The sequence below is a fragment of the Toxotes jaculatrix genome, chromosome 5, assembly GCF_017976425.1.
Source record: "Toxotes jaculatrix isolate fToxJac2 chromosome 5, fToxJac2.pri, whole genome shotgun sequence".
In the NCBI taxonomy this organism is placed as follows: domain Eukaryota; kingdom Metazoa; phylum Chordata; class Actinopteri; family Toxotidae; genus Toxotes; species Toxotes jaculatrix.
The window spans coordinates 11,300,768-11,315,147 of record NC_054398.1 but is presented as its reverse complement, the minus strand read 5'-3'; the positions used below and the strand labels follow the sequence as shown (position 1 = coordinate 11,315,147).

At 40.6% G+C, this 14,380-nt stretch overlaps 1 protein-coding gene across 4 annotated transcripts in view; it reads right to left on the bottom strand.

Annotated features, from left to right (window-relative positions):
* The window catches only part of furinb (furin (paired basic amino acid cleaving enzyme) b), a 70,255-nt gene that overhangs the window by 27,934 nt on the left and 27,941 nt on the right, over positions 1-14,380 (bottom strand). For all 4 annotated transcript variants that reach the window (XM_041037966.1, XM_041037969.1, XM_041037967.1 and 1 more), the window contains exons 3-6: positions 8,565-8,663; positions 2,587-2,682; positions 534-662; positions 344-420 (exon numbers count right to left, since the gene is read on the bottom strand). In XM_041037966.1, the coding sequence (XP_040893900.1) occupies positions 344-420; positions 534-662; positions 2,587-2,682; positions 8,565-8,663 (401 nt within the window). The remainder of the gene's footprint in view (positions 1-343; positions 421-533; positions 663-2,586; positions 2,683-8,564; positions 8,664-14,380) is intronic.

Below are 14,380 nucleotides of genomic sequence, written 5' to 3'. Positions count from 1 at the left end.
ATAATTGGTTTTTTAAATGTAAATGATTCAGCCAAAAGCACTAGACCAAAAGCTGTAGAGACTTGCTGCTTTCTCATCAGTGTCATTCCCTGTCAACCAATAGCACGACAGTCCTTGTCAAACACCAACAAGGAGTTGGACAAGAATTGTTTGGTAAAAAATGAAAACCCCCGTCCAAATTATTTCTCAGTTTATGGAAATGTTTGCCCACGCTCCTGATGAAATGAATCATGTCTGCGCCCGTTTGCCAAATTTCCATAATGTTTGAAAGCTCATTTTGAAGCAGTTAAGATCAATTCCTAAGCATGGCATTGCCAGATTGTTGCTTTAGCTGCCAAATTACCTGTTCTCGTTTCGCTGCGTGTATCTTGGTTGCGGGTCAGCATCTCCATCATTAACATCATAGCTGGCCTCAGGGTCCTAAGAGAGACATGAAAACAGGACACCAATCATGTCATTTTAAAGTCTCTTCAAGCTCTCCTTTACCTCTGCCGTCATTTGTCTTTCTGCTGCTATGTGTTTTTGTGACTTACATAATTGCTGATGAGATCAGGATGGTCCTTCTCAATGCCATCGTCAAGGATAGTCACCACGACACCTCTTCCTGTGTAGCCTTGAGCCCAGGCTACTTTGGTATTCAGGTCTTGATGTGTCGGGGTGGACTGGAAGAGACACAGGCCTTTTGTTCAGCTGTCAATCTGCTGTGACTGACACTTAGAGCAGTCTGTTAAATCAGCTGCAAAAACCTTTTACTTTCGGCAAAATGTCACGCTGAAAATGAAAACAGAAATGCTTTATACAAAAATAAAACACACAGACATGAAAAGGAAGATCAGAGGTGGTTCATGAACACTTAAAATCCAATTTTAATCCATCACCCCGACATGTCTAACTCCTTAGACGGGGCTGCCCAGTGTGAGCATCCTACTGTAGTTACGCTGTCAGAAAGAAGACAGACAGCCTGTGGCAGGTCAGAAATCTTGGTGGGAGCATTCGCCTCTCTTGCAGAGGAAATAACAGTCTGCAAGCTTTGAGAGGAGGGGGAGGGAGGAAAAAAAATAGGGGATACAGAGAGAGTGGTAAAGTATGATTTGGATGAATAACAGTAAATTCTCACTGTGAGAAGTGTGAAGAGAAGTGAGTGCTAAAGGTGAAAGAGATGGTTACAGATAAACACTGATAGATGGAGGAATGGAAAGACATCACAGGCAACCTCCTCTGCCCCCTCCTCTGTTTCCTGCTGATTTTTCTCCATAGGGCATAATTCCGGCACACGCAATTCTGTGTGGTTGCCTGGTTGCTTAGGTATCCAGCTCAAATTCATGGATGTTGGCTTCCAACGGTCACAGAAACCATTCAATATAAATACTTTTAGGTAGCGTTGTGCTTCAGGCTGGTGGAGGCCATGAAGCCAAATAAGCCAATATACATGTAAAAGGACTTAGAAACACCATGAATTGGTTGTACAACCAGGACAAAACTTCATCACTGGTGTGATGTGACCTCAGCTAAACCATCTTTATTTGGTCTTCAAGCCAGAGCTGTGTAGAATACTTGAATACTTTAAATAGGAGAAAAAGAGTTTAAGTCCTCTGATGATTAGAGGTCTAATGCTGAATGGCAGAGGTGGTTTCACATCTTCCGTTCACTGGTGATTTATGTCTGGGATAGTCACTGCTGTCATTAATCCGTTGCAGTGACAGAGGTTTTGTGCATATGAACAAGAAAAAAAGGGAAGATTAGGGCAAATTGAAGCATCTCAGAGAGAAGCTGTGAATCACTAAATAGACACAGAGCCAGGACCATTTGCTATCAATGTTTCACAGGTGATACAGTTCAGTAGTGGATCTGTCCTGACATTTAATTTCATATTAAAACCAGCATCCTAGAATGTACTGCATTATACATTTGACTCAGGAAACCTTGTGTTGGTGGCGAAGCTGATGTAACTGAGGCTTGCAGGATTTGTCCAAAAGACAGCAATTCAATGTATACTTATCTGATTGGCCATAAGGGAATTAATAATTTTTGCCACTGTGATAACGAATACATCTTTAAATCTGGTATCCTCACAAGCTTCTGCAGAGCTGAAACTACAGAGTGTTGTGCTGTTCTGACAGGGCTGGAAAAAGGAGGCTTTCAAGATATCAGAAATAATTGCATAGCAGAAACTGAAAAATGTCCAGGACAAATCTGCTGTTGACAAATCTGAATGCAGAGAGGGACATTCTCATTAGCCTCAAAATCTAGAGTGGCATTTTGAACTGAATACCAAAACATGAATAGTCATTATAAATTCACTGACTGTGCACCTACTTGAACTTCTTTGATGCTTATGCTACACAGATTTCATAAAACAACCAGCACGCTGCTGCAAGCTGCACACTGTATGCCATTTAAGAGCGAGTACACATATACTGAATTTTGACAGTTTTAACGCACTTGTGGCTTGAAAGTGAAGATATTTTAAGGAACCCAGTATTTTGGGAAGAAAAAAAAAATCCCTCATTGCTACAGTTTTTGACATAAAGCCATAATGATCGTCTAATGAGGTCTAGGCTATAAAGATCAGAGACCATCACGCACCAGATACCACTGCTTGGGGAAATCAGGGTCTGTTGGTTCTTCGTACACATCTCTTTTCTTCCTTTTTCTCACCACTTGCTGCTCAGTCCACAGGACCTGGAACGCCCAGACACATACACACACACACACACACACACACAAACAGGCAAACAGAGAAAAAATTCACAGTTTACACAATTATCTTCACATGCTATTGTGCCATTACTAATGTAAGAATTTCAGAAATTGTTGAAATGTCCCACAGATTGCAGACACGGAATAACACGGCATCAGCTGTGTTCAAAAAGTAATAACTAGAGAAAGATGCAGACGTGTAAAGCAAATCGAATTTATTTCATTCCAGAGATGCAGAGGAAACTGCTACTGTATAGTGTGGCGGAGTAGGGGGGCTTTGAAGGCTGCTGGGTTATTTAAAGTCTAGGCAGGGGTGGGTTACAGCAAATTCTAATCACACAAAGTACATGTCATTTTAACGTTTTGTTTCTGATGCTGCAAAAAACAATTCCACACATCCTTGCTAAAAGACAAACAATAACTACTCATTCAATATCTGTCCACTTGCCTGATAAAATAACTCACTGACTAAGCATTTCTGTGCTCGGTTCTGTTACATGCTTGTATCTATATATTTTGACAGGCGTTTTGCTCTGTGAGCATGACTGACAGTGGAAAGAATGATTCAAGACTCCCACAGAACTTGAAATTTTCATTTACGGTTAAATATTTAGACACGCACAGCATACATATTAGATGATAAAAACATGTTTGATCTTCTATTTTATCATGTGACATCTTTAAAACCGAAGGGTGCAGGTAGCAGTGCCTTCTCCAGATGTAGCAGCTGCCAGCGACAGCAACTTTTTTCAACATTACTCTCATCAAGTAAACCCCTCATCATTCACCACCAATCTGTGGACACCGTCAAGACTGCCAAATGTATATTTGGCACATTTAAGCATGTGTATTGATAACTGCGCATCTCATACCCAAGCTGTGAGACAAAATAAAGGCTGGCATTTTGCAACCTTAACAAGGAACACTTCCTCAAGAAACATACTTCCACTTCCAAAACTAACATCTGCTACTCATTAACAAAAGCAACATCTGGTTTGGATCCAGATATCTGCCCCTCTGTTTGAACGTGAAGGACACAATCAGTGAATGCCCATACAGTACACGTTTACAGATGGTAGTCATGGTAGTATATGACGTTATTTCCTAGATGAGCAAATTAACAATGCTGCCATGCCCTGATATAATAAAATTATGTGTGATCCAAAGAACGAGAAGTGAAACTATAACAAAGAGAAAGGTGAATCTAGTGTGAAGGACTCGTGGTAATGCTTTAACAAACACTGCACTTTGTTCTAATTAAATAAAGGGCAACTCAGCAATTCTTCCTCCTTTGTAAATGAGGAGTAAAACATTCATAACTATATTTGAAAGCTAAATTGGAATTAACTCATATTGTAGCACAGGGAATTTGTACAAGACAGTTTAAGCAAATGCTGTTGTGCATTATTATTGTCAGTGATAAATGCATCCCTTGCTGAATTTTTGCTGATTGTGACAAAGCCTAAACTGGTCTCTCTTTTATTTCACACAAGTGAAATGCGTCTAAACTTGCGAATTTCCTTTACACTGCTCTGCAGATCCTCAAAGTACCACTTGTTATTCAGGTGTTTCAGTTCTTTTCACTAGTTTTTTTTTCCTCCTTTTTGCTTGTTACTGTCAGAGTTGTTTCTGGTAGCGAGGCTTCTCCACTTGCTTGATTTTAGTATTACATGCTCTTGTTAAGTGCGTGGTCTGAATGAAAACAAATGAAAATGTTCAGTATGGCTACCGACTGTGGTGTTGCTCCAACCCCAGTTGAAAACTTAGCCTCAGAGAATGAAGCCATTAACCTTATTCAAGTGACCCTACACTAATTAACATTTATCTCTTTTCATTACATTTAGAATAGCACATGACTGACCTCACTGCACTACTGCCCACTGCATACCACATTATTATCAGAACAAAATTACAGCTGATACATAAACCAGATGATGATTTGGATGCAGCCATTTACTGTAGAATATTTAGTGCTTCACTTATGTAGTCAATTAATGCAAATGATTAAACATTAGCACATTCAACTGAGAGCTAATGCACATAACATCATCTTGAGAAAACTGACATTAAATATAATTAATGTAATGTTATGTCATTGTTTTAATTACAGCAAACTGTTGGAATACTTTGCACAGCTTTTCAGCCACACCGCCCACGCTTAATGACTCTGAGAAAAACAAGGTCTAATCCATATCTTCCACAAGACCAAGTGAGTGATGGAGGACTAATTAGTACGCAGAGAAATAAGGACCACACTGAGGCCTGGGACAAGGGACAAAGAGTAAGAACCAGACAAAGAAGCAATCATGAGACAACAGGGAGGTCTCCACATGGACTAGGTCTGTAATCTATTTGAGCAATAAACTATTTGTTCCATCTCTCCCACATTGTCCTGGGGGCTTTCCTGTCTGATGACTAAGGAGAAGCCATGCTGGTATTGTTTGTAAGCAGAGACACTGGTAGAGAGACAGCCTGAGCTTTGATCTATAAATCTGTGTTTCCACAGCTTGTGGTGGAAGAAGATATGTTGACGGATAAGTCTGGTGATATTCTATTATTATCAACAAATCCCATGAAAAGACCGAAAGCAACAATGAATTGATCGTTCTAATAATTACTGTCTGTGAATCCAAGCCTGATGTAGCTTTTTCCCTGTGCCATAAAACTCCATTATTTTTCAAAGACTATTAAAAACCCATCAGGGAGCCACACACATTATGATGAACATGGGCACTGTAGATTATTCTGAGTTTGTAACAATTGTATGGTTAATCAGTGGTTCCCAACCTGGGGGTCAGGACCCTCCCAAAGGGTTTAATGGAATGTTCCTTTGATCTTTGATTTTTTAAATTTTTTTTTTTGTTATATCTTAAAGAAACTCAACTCAAACTAAGTGAAGGATTACTCTCTCTACTGATGATAGTCCCCCAAAATACATTATTTCCTTCTGCCTCTTCCTGTGATGAAAAGATTTAAATCAGTGGAACGCAATGGTCTTAGGGTTGAGTGTCACAGACAAACTGGGTAAGTCAGAAAGTACTAATCAACAAACTAATGTGTTATTGGACTTGGTTTTCTCATGAGGTTTGCTGACAACAACACATATATAGAGTATCGTCAGGCTCATCCTTAGGCAGTATGGCCTCATGCAGCACCTGAAAACACAGGGCACTCTTACAGCCAGATACTAACTCTGTCAGAAAACGGCAAGTGAAAGGCAGAGAGGGAGGGAGAGGGAGAGGGAGAGAGAAAGAGAGAGAAAAGGAGACATAGGGTAAAGTCCCTCCGAAACATAGCGTGCTGTAAGCTGCCTTACACTGCGGTTTGTACAAAACCAGCAGCAGCCACCCCAAAACAAATCAATTCTTTCCCTCATAGGGAAGGTGTGGGGTGTGGAGAGGAGATGACAAACAGCCCTCGCAAGCGTAATGGTAAAAGCTTATGCAGCTGCCAATGTCATCTTGCCACTGTGTGATTATTCAAAGGGGGTGGTGATAAGCGGCATGTTAGCACCAGGGAACAGAGGAAAAGAGACAATGGAGGTAATGTGAGAGACAGCAGCTGGATTACAGAGAGGAAACACTGTAACAAGCTTAAAGCTTAGCACTGACTAATCCTAATCCAACCATTATGTTTTCATTGCCTTTTAAATCTGTTTTCTTTGAAGCAGGTGAGGCAGAATCTTTTCTTCCCCCTTTTCCAGAGATCACATGGTCACACAGACACATATGAATATTCAAATGCACATAAATAAACGCACGTAAACACAAACCCACTCAGTTATGCTGTGGTGCTTTTTTGGCAGTGGTCATGCTTCGCCTCAGGTTTGGTCTGTTTCTGGTTGTGTGGGCGGGTAGGTAACATAGGGACAAACACGATGCCCTGAATAGCTGGGGGTTCAAGTGCTGTGTTAACTTGAATCACTGACCTTCTCACTGAGATGAACCTGTGAGATGGAATCTGTGAAGCACGTCTTTATATTAGATAAGGCTTTCACTCTCAGTTGGAAAATTGCCTATACAGTACATTATACAGTACAAACAGTAAACTTCAGTTTCCACCCTCCAATTTAATGCTGATCCTTGCAAACCACTTATTAGAGGTACATCAACTTTTGATTGACTGTCCTCCTGTTTTGACAACAGTTTTGCATTTTGTCCATCGCCACTGCGTACAACTCTAAATTCCAGTATTGTACATCACAAAAATCCTCCTGAGCAATACAGACAAAATCCTTACCTCTGTCATTGCCCATACCACAATGTCATTTGTTGTCAATTTTGGGGATCTCAAAGTAGATTTTGTAACCATCTCAGCACCACAGTACTCTCCCTTCTTCTAGGCAGACACCTCTGAACCCATATGCTCTCAGAGCCTTGTTAACATCCATTTAGCCTGACCCCTGACACCACTAGCCTGAGCGAATATCACCATGTCTCACTAATGATGTCTTTGGGCGTCAGCGCTTGTCAGACCACATCAGCCCTCTTCTCAGCGACCCCGACTTGGACTCAGGAAAAGCTAGAGAGTAGTCCTTAGGCTCCACTTGGCAGGCCCACCTTGCTACAGATGGCTCAAGTCGGCTCTCATGTTGTAACTGCCCCCTTTTTAGCACCAGTGAAGTACCTCTTAAGATGCTTTTAAATAGCAGCAATTACCACTGCTGCCTCCAGTGTTTCCAGTGTAAACATGACAGCAGCATGATGGTGAGTCAGGTGGCAGCATAACTGAAAAAGAGGGCGGCTACCGCATGTGGCAATCAAATACACTATCAACAGGGGTGGCAGATTTAAAGAGTCAGTTCATCCAAATCACACAAAAACAATCAATAATCATCTTTCCATGTACACACATTTGGTTTTATTAGAGGTTTTGAATTTTTTGCCATTGAGAAATCCCGTGTAACATAGCTGCAGAGCATTTTCTTTGTGGCGACTGAGCTTGCAAAAGGTCATGGCATTCTTAGTCCTAAAAATGTAGCATATTAACCTTTATAGTTGTAACAGCCCCAGTACCCCACACAAACAGAAGCTGCATAAAGTTCATTTGAAAAGTGTATTTGCTCCATTTAACTCCAATGTTAACCAACATTCACTGACAAATTTGTTCCTAGCCTGTGCATGAACTTCACTAAGAAGCCCGAGAACCCTTCTGAATACAGGAAAAGGTTCTTGTTATTCATGAAGGCGGATTTGCAACAAGACAGAATAAGTGCTTTTCTATGAGAAAAACATTTTCTCCAATTTGAAAAGAATTTTACTCTCTTTGGTTTAAGGAACAAAATCAATACAAGTTGTGTTTTTTTTTTTTTAACCTACAACAGAATGACAGTGGATACTGTCATTCTGTTGTAGGTAAAACAGAATGACAGTGGATACTGCCAAACCTTTCTCATGTACAGTGCAAACATAGTATGGATATACTGTAGGTCAACCAATGTGAGACTGCTTATCCCTAAATCCCTAGTAAGAAAAAAGACAAAAACTTTCAGTGATGGAAAATGTTCCTGTTTTTAGATATAAGACTGGTGAATGCCAATTTTCCTCTCTAGTTAACATTTAAGTACAAATAATGATTTTACAAGGCTGGAGAAAAAGTGAGGCCCAATACAGAAAGACTCCCAGCTGTTCTGTTGTTTGGGAGGGTTTATTTTGCATATTTACAGCTATGCGGTACCTCGGCTTGGGTCAGAGGGACAGATGGAAGGACCGGTGTGGACTGCAAAGGATTCAGATTTTGACAAGCTGTCACTGATGCTGGCATTCTTTTCTCTTGTGATATACACACTCTCTGTGTGTAATCCAATCTGTCTTTTGGCCTTTTGTTGCTGCAGTGAGCTGTGTGAGAGCTGACAACAGTCTTACCTGTGGTTCTTTTTGCAGTCTGATGTGCATCCCCCTGTGGCCAGACAAAGCTCGCTTCTCCACGGCATGATGTCTGAAGTGATAATAATCTCCAAAAACCTGCACAAACACAAAGGGAAAGGCAATGAGTTCACCTGCAGCAACCGGATGGCCAGCTAACACTCTATGCTCACCAAGGCATTCATGTGCACATGAGCAGATGTGCAGATAGTGTTTATGTCACAAAGAGCTGAAAACAGTTGTGTCCATTTGGACATCAGTGCTCATTTCCTGTCCATATTCAGAGCTAACTGAGTGTCTATGATTGTTCTGGCTCAAAGAAATGCGAGTATCTCTTCACTTTATCACAGATAAAACACCATAATTCTACTGGCAACCATAACATGCGCAGTGAATCTTAGCCACAGAAGTGAAGTAAATGTATCATGAGAGTTTCAATTGTTAAATGCTAACAAAATGGGCATTTTATCATTGTTTAAATGAGTTGTTAAAATTTTTACTGCAATATGAACAGATCCCAGAAAGAAAGATGAAAGAAACTGTCTATTCCACACAGCAATAAAAACTGGAGTAAAGGAAGCTAACCTGGAAATGGAAGAGACTGCAGTTCTGTACAGATAGAAGAAAATGTCTGGAACACACATATACACGCACACACACATAGAGGTGAGCCAACCAAAAGACATCCATACACAACTGCAGATGGACACTACCTATCAAAAATGATTAGATGCATCCATTAGAAGCAGAGTCACTTCAGAGATATACCAAAGCCATCCTTGTACCGCTGTCATTGCTCTCTTGCACGTCCTGCTCATAAAAGAGCTTTTAAGGGCAAGTGATTGGGTGACAGCTGTCATCAAACTGGCCTCAAACCTCAGGGAGTGCTTTCTTTTTGTCACCCTTGCTGTTAAGTCACACACTGAGCAGCCCGCACCTTCCCTGCTCATGGTCAAGGACAGCTGAGCAAGACAGAGACTAAAGAATACAGACGTCCAGAGATAAGTGCGCAGTGAAAGACAAAAATAACCAAACAGAAGGTGGAGGAAGAGGAAGACAAGAAGCGGCCCAGCCACTCTTTACATGGGTATTCACAGGAGAGCAGCATTCATTTGAAGAGGAAGCACTGCAATCTGTACAGTAGTGCCACTGGGGACTGGCTCACCTTCACAAGCCCAGTGGAGCGAAGGAAGAGAAGGGGGAGAAGGGGAGGGGGGTGGATGACGGAGGGAGGCAAAGGGAGGGAGGGAGATGCAGGGTTTGACAGGCCGACCAGGCAGGATGGATGTGTGTGAGAAGAGAGAAGAGCAGACGCTGCAGGATGGAAGGTTCTCCTGGGGCTGCAGGCCGATTCTGCAGGCTGGCTGTCTGCGAGCCGACCAGACTGGAGGCTGGAGCTCAGAGGCTTAGTCTGGCAGAACTGATACAACGCTGCCAGCCTAGCGCCGGCCAATTTGACTTCATTTGTCAAATATTTGTAATTAAGACTCGATTTTAAATCACTTTCTGTGATGATTTCTGCATAAACTGAGTGAACATCAGTCTTAAATTGCTCAGTGTTATGCAAAAATGATATTTTCTCCCTTGGAGTTTATTTTACATGCAATTACAAGTGGAAAATATTGGAGTCCGACCGATTCATCAGTGAGACAATTTCATTGGCTGATATTGGCGTATTACAGATCTTGTATATTTGCTTTGCTGATATGAAAACTTTCTCTTATAGAACATAATGCTCCATAAGAGAAAATTAAAAAGATACCAAGAGTAAGAAAAGGTTTTAGAAATTGGGAATTTGGGAAATTCAGAAATTGGGAATGGGACCTGTTTCCCATTATGGAAAAGAGACTTTTGGACCCCACTGTAGAGAGTGCGCTGACTCCATTGTTTACAATCTCTCATTCTCTCAGCGCTGTCTGCAGCACAGCTGAGCAGATGGCGGTGCTGAGTCAAGAGGTGTCTTCATGGCTAACTAGCTTGTGAAAACCCTGCCACTGACAACCAAGTCATGTCAGTCATACATACATATATCGATTGGACTCCAGAAAAGTTGAATACGGTTGATTTTGTGTGGAGACAACTTTGCAAAAAGACAGTCCTTAAATGATAACAAGAAAAATTTAGGCAGTGAAATGAAAAATGTCAATAGAAAGATGTCTTTAGTGATTTAAACACATAGACATGGATCAAAAAGTGTCTGTGTTCAAGTTTAGAGATACCTGACAATTATCACTGAATTCCTAGATAACACAGATATAAATATGCCACATAGGTAGTAAAGTATAGATGCAGTAATATTGGGTAATTCTGGACAGCCGGTTGAATTTGTATTATTACATTTCCTATTATAACAGGTTACATTTGTTGGAGACAGAGTTGGTGCTGGCTTTGTGACACAGTCAGTAAATTAGACAATCAGCGACTGACCTCACAGTTACCTGGCCTTGAAAATAATGTCAAAGCCATGCAAAAGGAAATGGCCTCCCAATGATGCAAGATTGAGGTGTGATGAAGGCTGTGACCCAAGAAATTAATGAGACCCACTTTCACATTGATTGCAGCGGGGCAGAAAGCTAATTTGTGTAGCACGGAGGTGGCTTTCTGTGGGACAAACCTATTTCCTAGAGTGCTGATGTCCTCATTTAGCCCAAGAGTCTACGGGTCTTGAGATGGAGATAGAAATGTTGGTGCAGCTGCCCATGAGTGCAGCTGAGTCATGCCTCTCCAAAGTCGGAACCAGAATGAATCATATGGTGTATGTGTGTGTGTGCCTGTGTGTGTGTATGTGTGCCAGTGATAATAACTGAGAGCACTGTGGGTCATTAGTCACCCTGCCACTATGCTCTGAGTCTGCATTAGAGGCATCCTGCCCTTTATACTCCTCACTGGCCGGTGTCAGAATTTGCTATCTCATACAGTTTCTTTCTTTAGCTGTTTCGCCCCAGTCTCCATCTTGTTCATACCTTCACATGGCCTCGAGGTAAATCTTTAACAGAACTGAGCACTGCATCCAATTAAAAATGACCCAAAGACAAAAATGCTAATCAAGACAAGGGAAGCAGGGCTGCAAAACTAATGATTATTTTTATTACTGATTAACCTAACGATGCCCATCAAGTTCCCAGAGTGCAAGGTGATGTCTTCAAATTACACATTTTGTCTGACCAACAGCCCAAAACTCAAAGATATTGAAATAGCAATGATATAAAACAGAAAAGTAGAAAATCCTTACATTTAAGAAGCCACAGCCAGCTAATTTTGGGAATTTTTGAAAATATTTAATAGCTGCTGATTAACAACTCTGATGATCAACTGACCAATGAACTGAATAACTGTTTCAGCTCTAAAAGGAAGTGGATGATGGCCAGATAGTCTGGCAAAGTCGGTACTAGATCATTTTAAAACTAAATTAATAAAAGATAAGGATAAGTTTATAATCAAGTGCATACTGATACATTGATTAGTTCTTGCTACTAAAATATACAGCATATCTACACAGAAGAGGAATATGAAAATGAACCCATGTCAGCTCTGGGACAGAGGAGAGAAGTTGTGGCAAATTTGTGTTTTAAAGATGTGCCCAGAGGTTTCCCTCTGGCTAAATCCAAATCTACATATTATGGACTTGAAGAACCATTGAATTCTCCAGAAATGTTTTTCCAGGAGCATATATGTAACTAGAGTAAGAGTATAAAAGAAAAATAAAACAGTATGTTGAATAAAATATTAAATATGAATCAAGGACAAGCCAACAAATGCTCACAGCAGATAATAGAAGTTTAACTGAATCTTAGAGGAGTGAATTTTTGAGAATATGAGGGATTTATACTCAGAAAATAGGAGAATAATGTTGAATAAGAGGTTCACTTTGGAGTCTGAATAATGAAGTTTTAAAGAAACACACATTATTTTTAACTTATCCAAATAATACTGCAGTAAACTTGTATTTTCAGATAGAGAAAGCAGTAGATAGTGAAAGGAGAGACTACAGCAGAAATGTCCTTGTAAACTCCAGAGAAAGTAGCCCATGTAATGAATTGTCAGATATGATAAATGGAGCATAAGAATTTACTTTTTTCATTTTCTTTTCTTTTTCTTTCTTTGAAAGAACTGAGCTGTCCATAAGTGAGCCACACAGGTCACTGTTCATGTTTTTCATTTTCCATTATAAATCAGTGAGATTCAGTTGAGGTCTGGTGATGTTTTTTTTGTTGGCTGAAAAATCTAAATTCGGTAATTAAATTATCACTTTTCAAAACTTGTAACTACGACATGTAAAACCACATATCAGAAGCAAAAGATATGAAAGTTTGATGAAATATTTCTCACCGTCTAGAGTAAGGCCTGATGACAACACAGATGGAGATGTTTTAGATGTTTTGATTTTATTAACCATATTAAATTACGTAATCTCCATGCTGATTTGGTCTCTGCTGGATCTCTGCCAACACAAATAGCGTATATTTTACATCTGCATTCTGCTGATATAAGAATGTCTTTCTGAGAAGAAGAAGCCATCCACCGATGAATGCAGACTTATGATGCAGGTGAATATAAGACACAAAAAGACTGAACAAAATCCCTAAAACAACGGCAGCTTTTCCAGTGAGACAGATCCTCTCTTCTGGTGGACTTTGCAGGAACACATCAATGAGTCTACAAGTGTGGACACCGAGACCGATCCCTCTTAGATCTGTGTCATTATGGTAATTAGCATCTAGCATGGAAAAATATTCCTAAATGTCTGATCTTGGTTGGAATCCCCTGTACAGCCTTAAGAAGACCTTGAATTCTGTGACTGCTTTTAAAATGACATTATTTATGAACTGAGATTTGTCTAAATTGGGTTCATCTGATGGGAATGTCAAGTATTTCAAGCTTGTAATTTGAACAACTTTGAACTTGTAAGAGTGCGAACTTGTGTGAGAAAGACGGATGTGAGAGTCTACACGTTGGCTGAGTTTGAGTGCAACTGACATTAAGATTGCCTGTCAAAAGCTTTCTGTCAGTCCGAGAGCGATGTGAAGCATCAAAGGTGCATCAACTATTTGCGCTGGTTTTTTTTCACCGTTTCCTCAGCCCACTCACCACATCAGTGTTTCACCTTTGATTTTTATTTCTCTAATAATCCCTTACCTAGCCTATTTTCTCTCCCTACCACTCACTGTGGAGAAATAAAACTTAAAAGACAATGTTTACTGCTGCATGTTCCATATCAGAGGTCACATTCATCATAGTATTTTGCTACACTCCACTGGGGAATTCAGCCAGAGTGGTTGTTAGACTTTAAGGTGACTCAAAGTAATGTCATGGTGTCTCCTACATCCCATATTCTGCTGTGCCCTGTCCTGGTTCTTTCTATGGTGGCTGCCTTGGTTTCTCGCCACCTCTGCCACAGTAGCTCAGTCAATATTGGCCAGAGGGGATTGGCTTCAGATCAGCGGTGCCGAAAGGAGAAATGTAGCGAGCTTTCACTGGGCTGTAACCTCATGTTATTTCACACTGCTGTGTGTGCGCACACAAGTGTTTAGGCAACTCTCCAATGTTACAAACTGATGAGAAACGAGGGAATGTTTTCTTTTCACTTGCACATGCTAGTTGAGTATAAAATTAAGCACTGCACTTGCTGGGAAACATGCTTGAAATTTGCTTGGTGCCAGACTAGCTTTGGTTGTCTCAAGTGATCGGTGATGGAAGAGGTACACAACAAAATCTAATTTTTCTTATCACCGAAATGAAATTCTGTAAGGGCACTCAAAAAGAATTCCTGTATTCAGAGAAGGGCCAGCGTAGATGCTGTAGAGAATGAGAGTATG